Here is a 20,846-nt window from a genome sequence, read left to right as displayed (position 1 = left end):
CGTGGTGGTGGGAAATAGGCACTGGTGGAGGGATGGATATTTGATCATTGTATAATTGAAACCCAAGCACAAAAATTTGTAAGTCTACAACTGTACCTCATGGTGTCTCACTAATAAAACACCAATATCTAGTTCTTACTCTTGGAGAACCCGGCAGGTTACCGAGAGTATCTTTCCCGCATGGCAGAGTCTGGCAAACTCCCCATGGCATATTCGATATGCCAAAACCCAGTAACAATGATGGGTCTCATCCCCCTGACCCTGAAGGAGCCTCCAATGTGGCACTTGCTAAAAATCTCAGGGCTAGGACGAATAGAGACGTTACTGGTGCCTGCTCAAGGAAATCGATGAACAACGGGATGACAGTGATACAATGACAAGAAAAGATGAAATTCTGCAATTTGCCACTATGTGGATGGATCTGGAGAGTATCGTGTTGAGTAAAGTTACTCAGGAGAGGAACGGATACAGAATGATCTCTCTCTCTCTCTTTTATATGTGGGATATGAAGAAACATAATAAGGGAATAATAAACGACCAAAGGCAACAGAACCTGAGAACTGGTCTACAGAACTGAGCTTATCATGAGGAAGCATGAAGGGTGGGGATAGGGTGGAAGATTATGGAGTAGAACACTCTGGTGTAGGGTGTGACATTAGAACCTTGTATCCGTGAAACCATATCATTATTGTAAATCATGGTGCATAAATTGTTTCAATTGATTAAGTTTTTTTTTTACTTTTATGAGTAAGACACCATGAGGTACAGTTGTAGACTTACAAATTTTGTGCTTGGGTTTCAATTATACAATGATCAGATACCCATCCCTCCACCAGTGCCCATTTCCCACCACCACGGATCCCAGTATCCCTCCCACCCCCCTTCCCGCCCATCCCACACTGCCTCTGTAGCCAGGCATTCCCCTCTCTTCTCTCTCTCCTTTTGGGTGTTGTGGTTTGCAAAAGAGGCATTGAGTGGCAATCATGTTTGGTCTATAGTCTACTTTCAGCATGCTTCTCCCACCCTGGGAGGATCCTCCCAACACCCTTTATTTGGTACTCCCTTCTCTATCTGAGCTCCCTTTTCCCCTAGCATGTATACCAGGAATTTTGCTCCATGGCTTGGAGTTCAATTGATTAAATTGTTAATTAAAAAATTAAAGTACCCAAATTGAGGCCAGGGAGATAATATAGGGGTTAAGAAATTTATTTTTCACAAGGCACACCTGTTTGATCATTGACACCATATATGGTCTCTTGAGTACCACCAAGAGTGACCCCTGAGCACAAAGCTAAATATGGCTCAAAAACAAATGAAGAAACTAATATAAAACCCACATAATTCTAATCAAACAGGAATACAAAAATAATTGAACTTATGTTGGATCAATGAATTCATCATATGCACCTCAAAATAAATAAAACATGGGCTGTGAAAATTTTACAGTGAGCACAAATTATTGTCAACCCAACAAGACCCCAAGTCATCTCCCACGAACGACCTCTCTCTGATCAAGTTGCTTAATGGCCATGATCCCAGAGACTCAGAAACAAATCTCGAAACCCAGTGGCTTTTGGCAGAAATGCATCTGGACCACGCAGTAGGTTACTGTCGCCGGGCCACCCCAGGGGGGAAAGGGTGTTGTCCCTCTGCCTGCTCCTCCTAGGTGCCTCGGTAGCCTCCATCCGCCAGAGGCCACTGGACAGTCAGGTTTGGGCCCTCAGTGACGAGACACACAGGGACTCAGGGGATGGGGGTGGAGCCAGCCTTTTCCTCCCCGTCCCAATGAATGAACGGCCTTTCTGGCTTCTGCTCAAGCTGCTTAACAGCCATGATCCCAGAGACTCAGGAGCAAATCTCAGAACCCAGCAGGTTTTGGCAGAAATCCCTCCAGATTTAAGTGTTAAAATTTCGGAATTTCGGAATTTCAAAATCGCACAGCCACTACTGCAGCCATGCGACATCATATGTTATTAATAACCAGCAATAGAAAACAAATTGTCTACTGTTGCCTTTTCAGCAGATCTGAGTGTTGGGGTAAAGTCTCAAATAATAATGGTGGGTCTAAAGTTGGCAAAACCCTCCATGACATTGAAGCTAATGGTATCTTCAAAGATGTCATGCCACTGGCCGAGCAAGTGAAAACAGAGATAGATAAATGGGACTATCTTAAACTAAGAAGCTTCTGCACCTTAAAAGAAACAGTGACCAAAATACAAAGACACTCTACAGAATGGGAAAGGATATTCGCCGAATACACATCTGACGAGGGGTTGATATCAAAGATATATAAAGTACTGGTTGAACTCCACAAGAAGAAAACATCCAACCCCATCAAAAAATGGGGCAATGAAATGAACAGAAACTTTCTCAAAGAAGAAATCCGAATGGCAAAAAAGCACATGAGAAAATGTTCTATATCATTAATCATCAGGGAGATGCAGATCAAAACAACAATGAGATACCATCTCACACCTCAAAGACTGGCCCACATCCAAAAGAACAAAAGCAACCGATGCTGGTGCAGATGTGGCGAGAAAGGGACACTCCTTCACTGTTGGTGGGAATGCCAACTGGTTCAGCCCTTTTGGAAAACAGTATGGACGATTCTCAAAAAATTGGAAATTGAGCTCCCATTTGACCCAGCAATACCACTCCTGGGAATATATCCCAGAGAGGCAAAAATGTATAGTCGAAGTGACATCTGCACTTGTTTGCTCATTGCAGCACTCTTTACAATAGCCAGAATCTGGAAAAAACCTGAGTGTCCAAGAACAGATGACTGGTTAAAGAAACTTTGGTACATCTACACAATGGAGTACTATGTAACTGTTAGAAAAGATGAAGTCATGAAATTTACATACAAGTGGTACTACATGGAAAGTATCATGTTAAGCGAAATTAGTCAGAAAGAGAGGGATAGACATAGAAAGATTGCATTCATCTGAGGGACATAAAGTAACAAAATAAGAAATTAATACCCAAGAATAGCTGAGATCAGTACCAGGAGAATTACTCCATGGCTTAGAGGCCAGCCGGGCATTCTAGGGGAAAGGGCAGCTCAGATAGAGAAAGGAGCACCAAATAAAGGGTGTTTGGAGGATCCTCCCAGGATGGGAAATGCATGTTGAAAGTAGACTCTGGACTGAACATGATTGCCACTCAATGCCTCTTTTGCAGACCACAACACCCAAAAGGAGAGAGAGAACAAAAGGGAATACCCTGCCACAGAGGCAGGGTGGGATGGGGGAATGGGAGTGGGAGGAATACTGGGATCCATGGTGGTGGAAAATGGGCACTGTTGGAGGGATGGGTATTTAATCATTGTATAATTGAAACCCAAGCACAAAAATTTGTAAGTCTACAACTGTACCTCATGGTGTTTCACTAATAAAAATTAATTTTAAAAAATGGTGGGTCTGGTGTCAAAATATTGAATATGATCAAAGTAGAGAGAAAGTAATGTGGAAATCATATGCCCCACAGGTAGGGGGAGGATTGGGATGAGGGTATACTGAGATTGTTGGGGGTGGAAAATGGGCACTGGTGAAGGTACGGGTGTTTCATTGTATGACCAAGACTTAGACCCGGAAGCTTTGTAACTGCCTTCATGGTGATTCAATAAATAAAATTACAAAAAAATGAAAAAAAAAGTAAGGTGGAGTTCATGCCCAATTCAATCAGCTAATCAGTCGCTGAATAAATTGCAGTATTCCCACATAAAAAAAATGATTGTCAAAAAATCAGATGGGGGGCTGGAGCCATAGCGCAGCGGGTAGGGCGTTTGCCTTGCACGCAGCCAACATGGCCGACCCAGGTTCGATTCCCAGCATCCCATATGGTCCCCCAAGCACCGCCAGGAGTAATTCCTGAGTGCATGAGCCAGGAGTAACCCCTGAGCATCGCCGGGTGTGACCCAAAAAAAAGAAAAAAAAAAAAGAAACCAGATGGGTTATCTGTCAAGGCTATAGCAAAGTGTATTTGAGTTTTTATTGACAATTAGAAGATGAATGTATTAATGAGCATGTGAATTAGCCACTGACTCAGTTTTCTCATCTATAATGAATCTGTACCAAAGAGATTCTGTGTGACTTACATGAAATTCCCTATGGGTGAATCACCAACCATCTAAACACTGCTCAATATCATAAGTATCATCACATCACACATGCATATTCATATCATGCAAAAACAGACTCTAATAGGGATAAGAAGCTAAAAATTTTTCTTTAATTAGGGGAAAGTCCTGGATGGAAAAATAGGGAAAGAAGAAGGCAGGAAGAAGCATGGAACTCTAATGCAGGTCTAGCCCATGAAGAGGAAACAGAGTAGAGAAGGAAGTTAGGTAGCCACTATCTGATGATGATAAGAAAAGTTCAGCGAAGCAATGGCAAGTCCTAGGCGATTAGAAGAATCTGTGTCCTCCAGGGTTGCCTCTTTTAATGTCCTGGCCATTATCAGTCATAACTGACTGAGCACACTACACACAAACACAAACCCAGTGAAGGACACAAGAGCCACGGGCCAATTACACTCCTGCAAGGAACCAAAAAGCTTCTTTCACAGTGGCCTCCTCTACCAAGATTTTTTAGTGTATCCATGATAAATTGTGTCTTAGTAAATACAAGAAAATGGATTAAAGACTGCCAGAACTCTAAATTTATAGCTAAGTTTCAGCTAGATATTGAGGTATTGATGCTGGGTTAGAGGGTCTTTTCTAAATGAATCAGCAGTGTGGTCAAACCTTTTGCTGTTGGTATGCAAGCACAGTGGTAGGGCGTTTGCCTTGCATGCAGCCAATATGGCCAACCCGAGTTCGATTGCTCCACCCCTCTCGGAGAGCCCGGCAAGCTACCGAGAGTATCTCGCCCACACGGCAGAGCCTGGCAAGCTCCCCGTGACGTATTCGATATGCCAGACACAGTAACAACAAGTCTCACGATTGACACGTTACTGGGCCCGCTCGAGCAAATCGATGAACAACGGGAGGACTGTGATCACCGTGATCATGCAAAGAAACTATGGCATAGATGGGAAGAGAATTGAAAAGTCCCTTCAGGTAGTTTTTCCCTATCATATGGATGGACTTCAAAGGCATTAGCTGAGTTAAGTAAAACAAAGAAAGAATAATACTATATGATCTCGCTAGTTGTGAACTCTAAACACAAATAAAAACATAAAAAGAGATAAACTTGTTACCAAAACCAGATGGCATGATGAGAGAGAAACTGAAGAAAGGGTCAAAATTCATCAATGTCTAGTTATAAGGTCTAAGGGATGCATGATGACTATAGCTACCAATCCTGTATGATGTACAACAAAGTAAAAAGAAAAAATCTTAAAAGATCTTACCATAAAGAGCTTTTCCTTCTTCTCCCTTCCTTTTAATTCTATCTTTAGGAAAAAATGGATATTAACTGAATGATTTATTGTAATCAGCCAACAACATATTAATATATATTTAATCAAATTTCATTTTCTTTGCCTTAATCTGTATTGTGATTATTTCCATTATTTTACAATAAACCTGAAGTTAGAGAGAGAACATCTCTCACAAATTCTTGTAATATTTTGGAATCTGTTTGCATCCATGGGATTCTGCCAAATTACTGTAATTACTTAGGCATAAGTCTTCTTTCTTCAATTAAGCTATACTGCATTTATTTATTCAGCAAGCATTCTTTTTAACTGAGCACTTATATGTGCCAGGCATTGTTTATGGTAAGCTATCCATATCTTAATTTTCCAATAAGTCATGCAACTGACTCAACTTTTGTCCTCATATTGTTCATCACTAGGAAAGATTGAAATGCCTGATCATGTGAATCATGCACACGAGTAGAAGTCAGGCCACACTCATAGTAAATAAGTAAATAGATGATCTGCTAGGGAGTAATAAGTTCAAGGGGACAAAAAAAAACCAAGATGAGCGGATAGAGATAGCATTTTTTAGAATATGCTCAGGGTGATGACTAGGGAGACAGCTCCAGTGACAGAGCACATACCTAGGATTTGCGAGGCTTTGAGTTCGATCGTGGCCCCTGATCACCATTGGGCATGACCATAGTGGCTCTCAAGCATCAATGGACCTGCTCGCTCTATGATACGCATCAATAAAATAGTTAATCAGGCACAGAAACAGAGAATCAAATCAAACACTTGAAAATTAAACAGCTCACTACTGAACAACCAGTGACTAAAAGAGGAAATCGATCACAAGACCCCTGGAAACAAACAAGAATGAGGGCACAAGTCACCAGATCTTGTGGGACACAGCAAAAGCAGCATTAAGAGGAAAGTTTATAGTTCTACAAAAAATCATCAAGAAGAAAGGGCCCACATAAATAACGTCACAGCTTGATATCTTGGAAAGTAATCAAAAAAGGAGCCCAAATCAGGCAGGAGGATGGAAATAATAAAACTTAGAGCAGAAATTAATGAGCTAAAATTTTTTTAAAAATCCAAAAGATCAATGGACCCAAGAGCTGGTTGTTTGAGAAAATAAACAAGATAGATAAACCAGTAGCAAGATTCACAAAGAAAGAGAGGGAGAGAACTGTAATAAATGGAATCAGAAATGAAAGGGGGGTGGGGGACATCACAACAGAGACTATAAAATTTAACGGATCATTAGAGATTACTTTGAGAAACTTTATGCCATGAAATAAGAGATTCTTATAATCTCCCAAGCCCAAGACTTAATGAAGAAGATTTGGAATACCTGAACAGACCTATCACTATCGAGACATCAATAAGCATCAAAACAAGCAGAGCATAGAAACACAGAAGTATCAGGGCCACACCTCCAGGTCAAGCCCATCCAAGAGTGGCTCCAGGTTCCCTATCACACTAGTTATGGTTCCTATTTTAAAAAAAAAAATGGTCAGGGTGGAGAAGTCGACTACTCAACAGAATGCTTAGGGAGGAGTGCCAAAAGGAAGCTATCAGAGGGCACTTGTAGCACTGTAGCACTGTCCTCCAGTTGTTTATCGATTTGCTTGAGAGCGCACCAGTAACGTCTCACAACAAATTGTGAGATTTTTTGTTACTGTTTTTGGCATATCAAATACGTCACGGGTAGCTTGCCAGGCTTTGCCATGCAGGCGAGATACTTGCAGGGCTCTCCAAGAGGGGCAGAAGAATCGAACCCAGGTCAGCGGCGTGCAAGACAAACACCCTACCCGCAGAGGGCACTTATTACAAGTTAATGACCGAAAAACTCTAGCATGGTTCGTTGCATGGGTAAACACTCAGCAGATGTTTCCTGATTAAATAAAATTTAATTTTATTTAAAATTTTCCTGATTAAATAAAATTCAAAGACTCAGCTGAAGCCCAAGTAAATTAAGTATTAATCAAGAGTAATATATTTTAGGTACATCATGTTTCCAGCTGAGTATTAGAATTTCCTAGTCTTATCCCTAAAAATGTATAAATAATAGGGATGAACACAGTGGAGGCTATTAATAATTACAATTATCATTAAAAATAGAAAACAGAACAATATCTCTTCAACAAATTGATTTTACTGTTTGACCTCCAGTTATTTAAATTCCAGAGTCAGCATTAACCTTCTACAGGACCCTTAGTTACTAAGGACTGTTGGCCTTCACCTTTTGCCATTAAGTTTTACATACCATGATAAAAATTATTTTTCTCATTTTAGATTTAAATGACAAAACTAGATCAAATATGTACTTGAATCCACTTATTAATATATATTTACAACATACTTATAAACTGTTCATCAATTGAAAATTGCATTTTCAAACAACGAAGTTAACACAAATGTTTCCAATAAATTATTTCACACAGGTATGAATGCTTATGAATCTATTTAATTATTCAAGCTGTGCTAGAGAATACATATTTTGGAGTACGCATACACATTTCATTATATTTGGCTTACAACAGATTATTTCCAATGGGTATTTCTTACATCTCCTGTTTATCAAAAAAAAAAAATTTATCTAAGAAAGAAAAGTATGTAGCATTTGCTATCAAATTTATATTTTAAAACATTTTTCAAGTATGCATTGAATTATATCACTTTCAACTAAATGGTTTCATACATATTTGATATCACATTGTAAGTAATTTTTACAAATATTTTCAAAAGTTTCAATTATTATTTCTTGATGATTATAATTGACATGTTTACATTTATAAATTTTCTCTACACAGTGATGCTTTTTAAAAATGAAATAAAATGTGCAAAAGCTTTGGTTCTCCAAGGCAAAGTCAAAAAGAGAGGGATGACTTAACCAAACTTCCTGTTTTACTCTGACTTTTATTTTGTCTATTTTTTTAATTATTCCTTTTTCATTTTACTGCTAGAAATTTTTTTCTTCAGGACAGACACTTAGGTAAGGATGATAACAGAGATTTCAATATTTATAACATGAGCTTACAATTGAGAAGTAATTATCTAGTTAAAATAAAATGTCACTCTTTCAGTTATGGGCTGGGATAGTTTTTTAATTGTCAAAAAAAAATCACGGTTTCAAATGGATTAGTAACAAATGCATGAGATCTAAATGGAGGGCCTTTCAAAATAAATGTGCAGTTAGCAATGACTTAATAATAATAATCAGGATAGCAGGAATCTGGGGTCAATGCTACTTCCACCACAGTGCTCTTATCACCAAAGGTAATTGGGACCCTATTGGTGTAGCACTTGTTTCTGTCATAAGTGTAGCAAGTTTCATTATCTTCACACAGATTGCTCTGGGAGGAAGTAACTACTTTGTTATCCAGCTCCACTTCGATAGGATCACATTTTTTACACCTGAAAAGCAAAGAGATCCATCAAAACATGTCTCAAAATCTGAATAACTACACATTTCCATGCAAAATCAATCATTTCTTGCAACTCTGAGCTAACTTCAATTGCTCTACAGTAGTGAAGAACCTAATGTAAATTAGTAGTGAAGAACCTAATACAAATACAGTAGTGAAGAACTCAATGTAAATTATTGAAAGAATGGCTGTAGAATTATATATGTGGCTATAGAATTATAGCTCCTTACTATCATCATTTGGACTATATCATATAATTTTTATTCTTATGTTTATTCTCATTTGCCAAGGTGTCGAAAATCAGATGGGCTGGTCACGTAATGAGATTTAAAGACGACCGTTGGACTAGAGCTGTTACTGATTGGATTCCACGGGATGTCAAGAGACCGCGTGGCCGCCCACCTACCAGATGGTCAGACTTCTTTGTCAAGGTCATGAACGATCGGTTTGAGGCCCTCCATGTTCCCGGAGTGAAGAGATGCCATTGGGCTACACTAGCACGCGACAGGGACAAATGGAGACGTTACTGGCGCCCGCTCGAGCAAATCGACGACTAACGGGAAGTTAAGTGATTAAGTGATTAAGTGATGTTTATTCCCAACTGTATATCAGAATTAAAGAAGTTACTTATAGTGTTACCTTTTGTAGTTTGGTACAGGGTTTTGGAGTTTCCAAAGAATTATCTGCATATTAATAAGTCTGAAATCCAATTATTGGACTATTTGGACAAATTAGTACTTTTTGTATTTGATGACAATGATTTCTTCTCTAGAATAAAATTTTTTAATTTGGCTTGGGGCCACAACGGACCTACTCCTGGCTCTGTGCTCAGGGATTACTTCTGGCTAGACTCGGGGGGACTATATGAAAGTACCAGAAATAAAACCCGGATTGGTCACATGCAAGGTAAGCACCCTACTTGCTGTACTATCTTTCTGGCACCTAGAATAAACTTACAGGAAAATTTTATCTGCAAATATAATAATTGGTTAGTCAAAGTCAGATACATTGGTAAACATTTATGTGTCAACCTATTGAGAAAAACATTCTTACAAATAAGTTTACTTATTATCAATTACTCTCAACAACTCCTGTTAGATTTGTTTTAGTAACAAGAAATATCTCTTACAGGTCGGCCAAATGGTACACAAATTCGGTTCTCATTGGAGAGGAAGGATCTGTAATATTCTCCCTGTTCCCCACAGGAACACTGAAAAAGAAAGTAAAGCAAAATAATGAAACCAGCAAACATTTTAATATTAGTGCTAACAGATATATTATAGGACAGTATCTACCATTTAACTTGGACTTTTAAATTTAGCAAGATATAATAATATTTGACTCATATTTCACAGTAATAAAATTTTGTTTTGGTTTGGGGACCAAAGTGATGTTGCTTAAAGTTTACCTGGCTCTTTGCTCAAGGATTTCTCCTGCAAGGAACTGGGGGGATCATATGTGATGCTGGGAATTGAATCCCTGTTGGCTGCTTTCAAGGGAAGGCACCTTATTCACTGTGCAGTATCTCCAGCCCTCAATAAATTTCACACATTTCTACTCAAAATGGGCCTCCCAGTTATTGATACACTGGTTGTGGAGGTGGTGAAATACCATTGCAAGTACAATAATATGCAAACTTTGTGTGTGTATATATATATAGAAAAGCCCTGGGTTTCATCACATGCATTGAAAATAAATTTTAAAATACATTTAAAAATAAAAACATGCCCAGATTAGAGAAATAGTTTAGCACATAGGGTACTTGCCTTGTAGGCCAACCTAGTTCAACCCCCAGCATACCATATGTCCCTGACCCTCACCAGGAGAGATCCCTGGGCTCAGAGCATGGTGTAAACCCTGAGCATCACTAGGTAGACAAAAAATAACAGTAATAGTAAAAGTAGTCTCCTGAGGGGGGAAAAAAAAAGCATGTTATGTAAAGATAGGCATTTCTTAGCTTGAGAGATGACACAGAAGTCTGGAAAGAATGCCCTTCATGCAGGAGTTCTGAATTCAATCCTAGTACAGCATAGACAACCAAGCAAGACCAGGAGTGACCCCAAAGCACAGAGCCAGGAGTAGACCCTAAGTCCCACCAGGTGCACCCCTTCCCCTTAAAAAATCACATCAAAGGGCTGGAATGATAGCACAGTGGGTAAGGCATTTGCCTTGCACGAGGTCAACCCAGGTTCAATTCTCAGCAACCCATATGGTACCCAAGCAGCTCCAGGAGTAATACCTGAATGCATGAACCAGGAGTAATCCCTGTGCATCGCCAGGTGTGACTCAAAAAGAAAAAAAAAATCAAGTGGAGGCCGGAGTGTTAGTGCAGTGTGTAGGGCATTTGCCTTGCATGCGGCCAACCCAGGTTCCATCCATGGCATCCCATATGATCTCCGGAGCTTCACCAGGAGTAATTTCTGAGTGCAGAGTCAGGAGTAACCCCTGAGCATTGGCAGGTCTCACCCCCAAAAGCAAAAAATAAGCATCAAGTGTAAAAATAAGTAAGTTTTAAAAAAAAAGAAAGACACACCAGGTGGAGGTTGTGCGTGGGCACTTTGTGGAGGACGGGGTGTAGTAATTTTGTATACAGAAACCATAAACTTCAACCCTATTGTATCTACCTAAATTATAATAAATAAAACGAAATGATAAAATTTTCAACTCCTTTTCAATGTGAGTTAGGTGCCAATGCCATAAATGCCATCCCTTCAGGTTATAATTATCCAATTATCCAATTATCCAATGATCTATTTCTAATAGGGACTATACGGTGTGAAGACTGAGTGGTCAAGGAAAACCTGCTAGTGGAAATGCTGTGGAAGCTAAGATATGCACGCTGCAGAGGAGTTAAGTGGGTGGAGAGAGGCAAAAAAAAAAAAGAGTTTTTCAGGCACAACTAACATATGCACAAACAAAAGAACAAAAAAAATTGCGAATATGAGAAAGTAAAGGTACCATAATGTGGTTGGATTTTTCAACATGAAGTTTAAAAAAAAAATGAGGTGAAAAAAAGGAGTAGCACTGGAAGAGCTTAAACGCATGCTGATTATTCTGCATTAAGCTGAAGTGTTTGTAATTTAGCTCCAAAACAATGTTAAAAGGATTGTTTTAACAAAGAAGTTTAGAAGGACGTTAAAACAATGTGGGTTTATTTTTTGTTGTTTTGGTTTTTGCTGATGTTGTTTTTGTTTAGTTTAGTTTTGTTTTTGTTTTTGTTTTTTGCATCACATCCAGCAACGCTCAGGGGTTACTCCTGGCTCTGCACTCAGAAATTACTCCTGGTAGTGCTTGGGAGACCATATGGAATGACCAGGATTGAACCCAGTCAGTGGAGTGCAAGGCAAATGCCCTACCCCCTGTACTATCGCTCTGCCCCCTATGAAAACAATGTGAAGAAAAAGTGGGACACAGTAATAATTTGCACAAGATAAATATGATTAGGTGAATGAATCAATAACAGCAAATATGGGGGTGAGGGTTGAGGGAGGTTGTTTCAGAGTGCTTTTGCTTGTTTCGGGAGTGTTGCAGACCACAATGAGCAGTGGCCAGGGGCTATTTCCGACTTTGCTTAAGGACCACATGGACTCAGTCGGATTCACGGTAATATCTCTCAAGCCCCTAAATACCCCCAATGTTTTTTGAAAATGTGCTTAGCACAGTCTATGAAAGGAATATTCAGTTTCTAATAGTAATAGATCTTCTCAATTTCAGCTTATAATAACCCTCAGAGATCCATCCTATTTTCCCCTTATTTAAAGATGAAAAAACTGAATGAAGAAGTAATTTGCATACCAAAACACAGTTCTTAAATAAGGCAAACCTGAAACAGTCTGATAAAATAGTAATCGGTGCTATATTCCCTTTCAGTAAGAGGTACTTGATTTAAGAACACTACTAAAGGTTAGAGTAGTTTATAAAGAAGACTTATTATTGATTATAGATCCAAAAGGAATTTCATTCTTAAGTATTGACAATTTAAATCTTAAGAATTTCATAGTTTATAACTCTAAATTACTACTAAACTATCAAATAAAATGAACATTTGAAGTCCAACCTACAAGTGAGGTTAAATCAAATTACCCAGTTAGAACTGTATACCTTACATTTATGCATAAATTTGAATAATCAAACATTCTATACATCATATTTGGTTCAAAATAAGACTTTCAATGTTCACTTCAAGTTTGATTTTGAACTATCAAAGACAACTGAATGTTCTGATTCAAAGTGAAAGAACAACAACCTTCATGTACACAAAGAACATTGATGACTCGATAAAAATCTTGTGTCATGATTTGATATCTCTGACTGGTTTTAGATCGCTTGGAAATCTTTGCTCCTAGTCCTAGTTTCTACATAATTAGCTCCTACCATTAACCAGACTGAACTTCATGTCAGGTACTACTTATTAAAAAGAAGAATAAAAAAACAAGCACAACATTCAAACAATGGCTACTACCAGAAACTGACTTCACTTTTAATATGACACAAAGGAAATATAAAAGGCCACATACATAATTCTGATGCTTCTCTCCACAATCTCTTCACTAGGATTATGAGGATTTGGGATGATCCTGGAAGTTATCCGAGTACACTGACATTTGTTGTCCGCAAGAACAACACTTTCATCTTCATCTTGGGCTTGAAAAATAGAACATTAAGAACAAAAGAAAACATATATACTTATACATTTTACCTGGAGTTACTTTTTTTTTCGGGGGGGGATCACACCCTGCGATGTACAGGGGTTTCTCCTGGCTCATGCACTCAGGAATGACTGCTTGAGGTGCTCGTGGGACCATATGGGATGCTGGAAATCGAACCCAGATTGGCTGCGTGCAAGGCAAATGCCCTGCTCGCTGTGCTATTGCTCCAGCCCCTGGAGTTACTTCTTCCCTTGCAGAAAAATTAAGTCTCATGACTGATCTGTTTCAGCCTTCTCTATTATTTTTTCCACTTAAAAATAATTCTATTATTTTTTCTACTTAAAGTAGTTAAGTAGACACTCACATAATAATGAAAAAAAATACAAATGAGCTATGAAATAAAATTTTTGTTTGTTTTTCTTCAGATTGATCCTGAGCTAACAGAATCCTGCTTTTCATCAAGTGTTTTCAATCAAGGAACAGCTCTTCACTAATGCACTGTTGTAGCACAATCCTCCTGCTGTTCATTGATTTGCTCCAGCGGGCACCAGTAACGTCTCCATTGTGAGACTTATTACTGTGTTTGGCATATCCAGTACTCCCAGGGGAGCTTGCCAGGCTCTGCCCTGAGGGCGGGCAGGATACTCTAGGTAGCTTGCTGGGCTCTCCAAGAGGGATGGAGAAATCGAACCCTGGTCCACCATGTGCAAGGCAAACGCCCTACCCGCTGTGCTATCGCTCCAGCCCCTGCTTCCTTTTTTTTTTTTCTTTAAAGAGTTTAACCCAGGACCTTATGCGTACAAGGTGCTTCCTCAACCATTGAGCCATATCCCAAGCCACTTGTTATTATTTCCTTTAAGAAGTTGGCCAGGATTCAATCCAGTCAGAATATTAAATCGATCCGGGCACCACATGGGCCCCAAGTGTCACTGGGCGCAGCCTAGAAGCCTCCAGTCCCACCGGGTGGCCTGAGCATCATTGGTACTACAAGGCCAGAGAAGCACTGCATCCGCAGGCTCATACTGAACCACCAGCATAGTGGGCCAAAAATCTGGTGAGGTTCACATGAGGCCCCTGGACTCCTGAGCCCTATTGAAAGTCCCCTCCCCATAGGAAAAAAGGTTTTCTTATAGACTTGAAAGACAGCTCAAAGGACTGAGCAGCGCATGCTCCGCATGCAGGAACCCTGGGTTTGATCCCTGCCATTGCATCATCCCCATACTGCCAGCAGAGACTCCTGGGGACAGAACAGGGAGTAGCCTCCAAGAACTGCTGGGTGTGACCCAAAGCAAACAAAATATGTTATTTTTACACACCCCACCCCTCCCCAAGCACCTCCAGGTGTCTCCGTGGTGATTCCCCAACATTGAACCACACAGCTATTTGGCAAGTGTGGCTGGAAGTGGCATTGGGGCCCCTGAAGCACTTCGGGGGAGCCCTAAATTCCCCCAAAAGAATTCTCTTTTTAATAGGACATATACAGATATAAAGGGCTACAAAAAAAATTTTTTTTTTTGCTTTTTGGGTCACACCTGGTGATGCACAAGGGTTACTCCTGGCCCTGCACTCAGGAATTATTCCTGGCAGTGCTCAGGGGACTATATGGGATGCTGGGAATCGAACCCATCAGCCACGTGCAAGGCAAATGCCCTACCCGCTGTGCTATTGCTCCAGCCCCACGGCTACAAACTTTCAATACCACTTTGAAAATACTGTGAGGTACAAGCATTATTTAATATGTCTGTCTATGGAGGAAAATAATAAACTATACAATAAATATAATGACTACCGAATGTAACCTGCCCACACAGCAGAGTCTGGCAAACTCCCCGTGGTGTACCCAATATGCCCAATACCAGTAACAATGATGGATCTCATTCTCCTAACCTTGAAAGAGCCTTGAATATGGCACTTTTTAAAATCTCAGAGCTAGGGGCTGGAGCAATAGTACAGCTGGTAGGGCTTTTGCCTTGCAAGTGGCATACTCGGGTTCAATTCCCAGCATCCCATATGGTCCCCTGAGTACCGCCAGGGGAGATTCCTGAGTGCAGAGCCAGGAGTAACCCCTGTCCATCGCTGGTGTGACCCCCCCACAAAAAAAAAGGCAAAAAAAAACACCTAGAAAAAAATTAAAAAATAAATTAAATAAATAAAAAAATATCTCAGGGCTAGGGTGAAGGAGACGTTACTGGTGCCTGCTCGAGGCAATCGATGAACAACAGGATGATAGTGATTGATTGTGGTGAAAACTTAACTTTATTAACGCTCTTAAAAATTCATCACCTTAGAATGTGTGACTGGCCTCTAAGCCATGGAGCAAAACTCCTTGTACTAATCTCAGCTACTCTTGGGTGTTAGTCTCCTATTTTGCTACTTTATGTTCCCCAGATGAATGCAATCTTTCTATGTCTATCCCTCTCTTTCTGACTCATTTCACTTAACATGATACTTTCCATGTAATACCACTTGTACCTCATGGTGTTTCACTAATAAAAAATTTTTTTAAAAAATTCATCACCCAAGACTTGTACAATATAGTTTTAGAGATAGTGGAAATATGTCACATATGATAAAATGCCATTATGCTATTTAGAAAACAAAGACCATTTTCACCTTCTTTTTAAAAAGCTTCAACTCTCTAATATGAAATTGAACAAAGGGTTAGCAAGTATTTTAAAGAACACACAAAGACTATTTATTATTATCTAATTTTAGGTCAGTTAATAAACATTTAATTAATAATGATTTTACTTGTTCTAATTAAAATAATGATGTCAGGTATATTTATTTCTATAATTTTGTGATATTAAAATGTTTTAAATAAATTACCTCAAAGTCCAAACAGGAAAAAAAACAGCAACAACAAAGATTGAGCACATGATTTCAAGTCCTAACGGTTAAATAATCAGGATAGACATCATTGTAACTGGGTGTCTAATTATTCCAGAGATGATCCCAGAGCAGACAGGACCTAATTGCAGTATTTCCATCCTAATGGTAACAGCAATTACAAAACCATTTTACGCTCATTATTATTGTACTTATAATTGTTTGGAGTACTGTATAATGCATTATTGTCCCATTTTCTGTAACTACTTAATAACTTCTGATAAAAGTCTATGTAATTGGAGATGAAACATTATGAAGTCAGTTCAAGAAAATGATTTCCTTTTTTAATGTTTTGAAAAGAATAAGATGGCTTAAATGGTGTTCTCTATCCTACTGCTGAATTCATGACTTTTTAATGTTTTTCACCAAAAATAAAAATACAGATAGACTTGTAACGTTTGACTAAAAATACAGATTGAATTGAGGACAGGAGTTGACTACTAAGTTTTAAATACAAAATGTCCAGATTTCAGTATGGCATATAATTTATTTCCATACTAGCAACTAAAGGACAAAAATAGCACTGGTATTATTGTTTTAAAACATTAGATAGCCTAATATACTTACCAGAAATGTACAGATACATTTATCAAGACTTAAGTAGAATCCTGATATTCCCTCTGACTGCCAGGCAGTATTTTTTCCTAATTTATCTATTACAGAAAATTGTGCTTTACTTTATTCCAAAAGCACCTGAGAGATAGTAGGTGTACTATGAGTATTTGTTAAACTTTCATTTAATTCCATTCAAACGATAAGAAAAGTAGGGATGAAAAGATAGTACAACCGGTAGGTCACTTGCCTTTGGACACAGCAGATCCAGATTTGAACCATGACATTACATATGATCACCTAAACAAGGCCAAGGCCAAGAGTAATCCCTGAGCACAGAACCAGGAGTAAGCTCTGACCACAATTGGGTGTGGTCCATAAGCAAGAAAGGGAAAGCAGAAAGGAAGGGAAGGAGGACAAGGAGAGAAGGAAGAAGGAAGGGAGAGAGAGAAGGAATAACTGCATACTGGATTAAGTGCTTTACTTTATTCTATAAAGTAACATAATAAATTTACTAAAAAGTAATTAGAATTAGATAACATACAATTAGAATAAGATGGTCATTTGGAATAGTAAGTATGGATTAGATTACCTAGTTATCCTTTCCATACTCTTGCATGTGACTTTAGGTAAGTTCTAACAACTCTCTAAATCTAAATGGGACCAACAATATGTTAGAAATAATAACAGTACTTATCTTCAAGTGATTATTGTAAGAATTAAGTACAATAATGTATGTAAAGTACTTAGCATAATGCCTAGAACACACATAAAATGTGCTAAGTAAGTTATAACTTTAATCTATTTCTAGATATATAGATGTTTTATATGTTTATTGGTATGTAAATATGTTAGTAAGCATATTTATCTATATATTAATATACAGTTAATGTTTAATATTATATCCTAAATAGTATTACAAATTCATTATCCCTAATCTAAATGAGTACAAAATATGTTGAATGGCTTCTTAATTACATTATTCTGAATTACATATCTTATTTTGTCTTGAAATAAAAACAGTAAGTCCTGTGTTAAAAGCAATCTATCCATATTATACCTCTTTTCAATGAAGTAAATAGTCTTATTTAGGAAACAAAAGAGAGAGGGAGAGAAAGAGTGTCCCATAAAGTAAAACATAACCCCAAGTTGGCAATTCTGGATTGGAGTGCACCATGCCTTTAACTCATATTCCCTCCTATCTAGATGAAAATTATTAGTACTGCACTACTGTATGTATAATGCATGTCTTTTCATGTAGTTAATTGAAAGGCCAATAGCCAAGATAACCAAAGTTCAAGCAAGTTATAAGCAATACCAAAAACATTAAACATTGTCTAAGAGTCGTAAAATGGGGCTGGAAATATAGCACAGTGGGTAGTCTATTTGCCTTGTTCATGGCCAACCCAAGTTCAATCCCAAGCACCCCATATGGTCCCCCGAGTCTGCCAGAAGTGATCCCTGAGCACAGAGCCAGAAGTAAGCCCTGAGCACTGCTGGTTGTGATCCAAAAATAAAAATCGTCATAATTCAGGTGCCATGTATTCTAGAAGATTTTAAAATTAATACCAGAGATCAGAGTGATAGTTCAGTGAATAGGGCTCTTGCCTTGCAGTCAGTCAACCCAAATTCGATCCCTGATTCCCCATATCCCTGATGCCCCTAGGCCCTACCAGGACTGATCTCTGAGCACAGGAATAAGCCCAAAGCACCACCAAGTGTGCCCCCACACCAAAAAAAAAAAAAAAAACTTTCAAAAAAATGAAACATCCTAGCAGCAATCACTCTGGAGAATAAAAGCACAATTTTGGAACTAGAGCACTAGTACAGCAGGTAGGGCATTTGCCTGCCACGCGGCCAACCCAGAGTCCATCCCCAACATCCCATATAGTCCCCCAAGCACTGCCAGAGGTGATTCCTGAGAGCAGAGCCAGGAGTAACCCCTGAGCATCGTCAGGTGGATCCAAAAATCAAATAATAATAATAATAAAATCACAATATTTCTACATTGCAATTATAGTAAATATTGTCTCACTTACTTGGAAAATTAATTTAAGAGCCTCAAGAAGATTACTTATACGTATAGCTGTCTATATTCATCCAATTGTATCTACTTTCTTATTCTCTTTTTCTTATTCTTTTATTTGCAATAGGCAAATAAAAGAAAGAGGGAAAAAATAATTGTATTAAATCTTATTCTGTATAAATATCATTGCCCATATAAAGGACAGAAAAAGTATCCAGATAACTGGCCCAGTAAAGCACAAACAGATGTTTAAATCTGAAACACAGATCTATTAGATTTTTTTTCTTTTATCTAAATTCATTTTCAAAATACCACATACCTGTCACAAGAACAGCCTTAGCAAAAATGGCCAACACACCCCAGAAAAGCAAATAGCTCTTCATCTTGACTTCGCTTCTCTTGAAAAACTCAAGCTAAGAAGTCAGGGTTAAGGTGAGTGGTCTATAAGGGGTGTGCAAATGACGGTGCTTCTGCTTTCTTAAAATAACACGTCAGGCGGCTAACAAACTAAGAAACGATCAGACTGCGGTTGAGGTCTGAAATTTAAATGCTACACTGAAAAGAAGTGTAGCATTTCTGCGTTTTTATCCCAAGCATTCCACAGGAGCACAGCTTTGTGACATTGTCTTTTTTGTTTACGTTTCCGCTATACAATTAATCCAGTGTAAATAGGTGCTCTCAACTTTATTACCTGAGTAGATTCATTATCAGTTATAAAGTTAATTATATCACATGTATTGTGCCTGGAACAGTAAATGAAGAAAGGAGAAGGGAAAGGACAAATTAAAGATCTTACAGCCTGATTATACTTTATGTAATTTTCCTCTTTATTATTTTTATTATCCAGTAAAGGATTTTATTTAAGAGAATAGAAGGGAAAAGGGAAGAAGCTTCTCAAATCATGAGAGGATGTTTCCTAGGCAGAATTCCCTTCTGCAAATTTTTCTTCTATATTTAATCACTATTATCAGATTTAAATATATGTACTACATATGACATATGCAATTATACATAATCTGATTATTTATAATCAGGCTTCCACATATGCCATATACTCAAATATTTAATTAGAATTAGAGGCAAGTAGATATTAGATGTATCTTTTGTCACAACAATAAGGCAGACTATTTTTTCAGTTAGTAACATCTTTCAGAATTAAAGCCAATAAAATGATTTCCTTTTAAAATGTTTCAATAGAAGAATAAATCGCTGCGGAATTTCTTGTAATTTTTTTCATTAATGAGGGTCACAGTTTTTAAAAAAGCAAAAAAATACCCAACATGATAGAATTTTCTTTCTAAGTAGACAGAATTAGTTATAACAACATGTTGGTTGTGTTTATATGCAACAACATCAAATCTATGGTACTTTGGTTCTCCATTCTCAATTTTAGTCTCCTGGAATTTTGAGAAGAAAAATATCTCAGAACCATAAGTAAACAGTGATGTTTACTTAAAAAATAAGCAGCTGATTTTATAGCTAACAGCAGGGGAAAAAAGAATGAACAAGCTAACAGCTAATGTGTACTCCTTTAATCAATACATATTGATTGTCTAGCAGGAGCAAAGTACCAGGTATTAGAACAAATGTTACTATACTAATCAAACTTTCCTCTCATTTTAATCTGTGTCATAGGTCTTAGAAATGACTTCTGTTCAGAAAAATGTACTGGATTCACCTGAACATTTATATCTATTGGAAAGCAGAAAACAACCGAAAGCAGGGTATTTTAGTGTGTGGTCAGGAGGTCAAAACAACTAACTACTACTTTAAAAGAACCTAGTACCTCATGGTTTCTAAATAATCAATTCAAATTATCACTCTGAAAAAAAATAATCAGAAGCTAGCTGTTGGATACTTTTTATTTTAGTCATAATTTCCTTGAAAATAAACTCAAGGCTAGATTGTCTCCTTGAAAGTAAGTTGGATAAG

The 20,846-nt window shown here is 38.1% G+C and overlaps 1 protein-coding gene across 1 annotated transcript; it reads right to left on the bottom strand.

The window, feature by feature from the left end:
* Window positions 1–8,141: 8,141 nt before the first annotated feature.
* On the bottom strand, window positions 8,142–19,319 carry JCHAIN (joining chain of multimeric IgA and IgM). The gene is made up of 4 exons (XM_056111443.1): window positions 19,234–19,319; window positions 13,316–13,442; window positions 9,928–10,008; window positions 8,142–8,787 (listed from the first exon to the last, which is right to left on the bottom strand). The coding sequence occupies exons 1-4, from the start codon at window positions 19,295–19,297 to the stop codon at window positions 8,577–8,579; spliced, it is 483 nt and encodes a 160-aa protein (XP_055967418.1). The 5' UTR covers window positions 19,298–19,319; the 3' UTR covers window positions 8,142–8,576.
* Between the last annotated feature and the right edge of the window lie 1,527 nt (window positions 19,320–20,846).

This window comes from Sorex fumeus, unplaced genomic scaffold (genome assembly GCF_029834395.1).
Source record: "Sorex fumeus unplaced genomic scaffold, SorFum_2.1 ptg000013l, whole genome shotgun sequence".
NCBI lineage: Eukaryota > Metazoa > Chordata > Mammalia > Eulipotyphla > Soricidae > Sorex > Sorex fumeus.
This window is presented reverse-complemented; position numbering and strand designations above follow the sequence as displayed.

Coding starts and splice junctions, on each gene's coding strand:
- JCHAIN (XM_056111443.1), bottom strand. CDS start 19,297: ATGAAGAGCTATTTGCTTTTCTGGGGTGTGTTGGCCATTTTTGCTAAG. Junction 10,009..13,315: donor GAGAGAAGCATCAGAATTAT/GTATGTGGCCTT, acceptor TTTCTTTTTCAG/TGTTCCTGTGGGGAACAGGG. Junction 8,788..9,927: donor GTGTACCATTTGGCCGACCT/GTAAGAGATATT, acceptor TTTGCTTTTCAG/GTGTAAAAAATGTGATCCTA.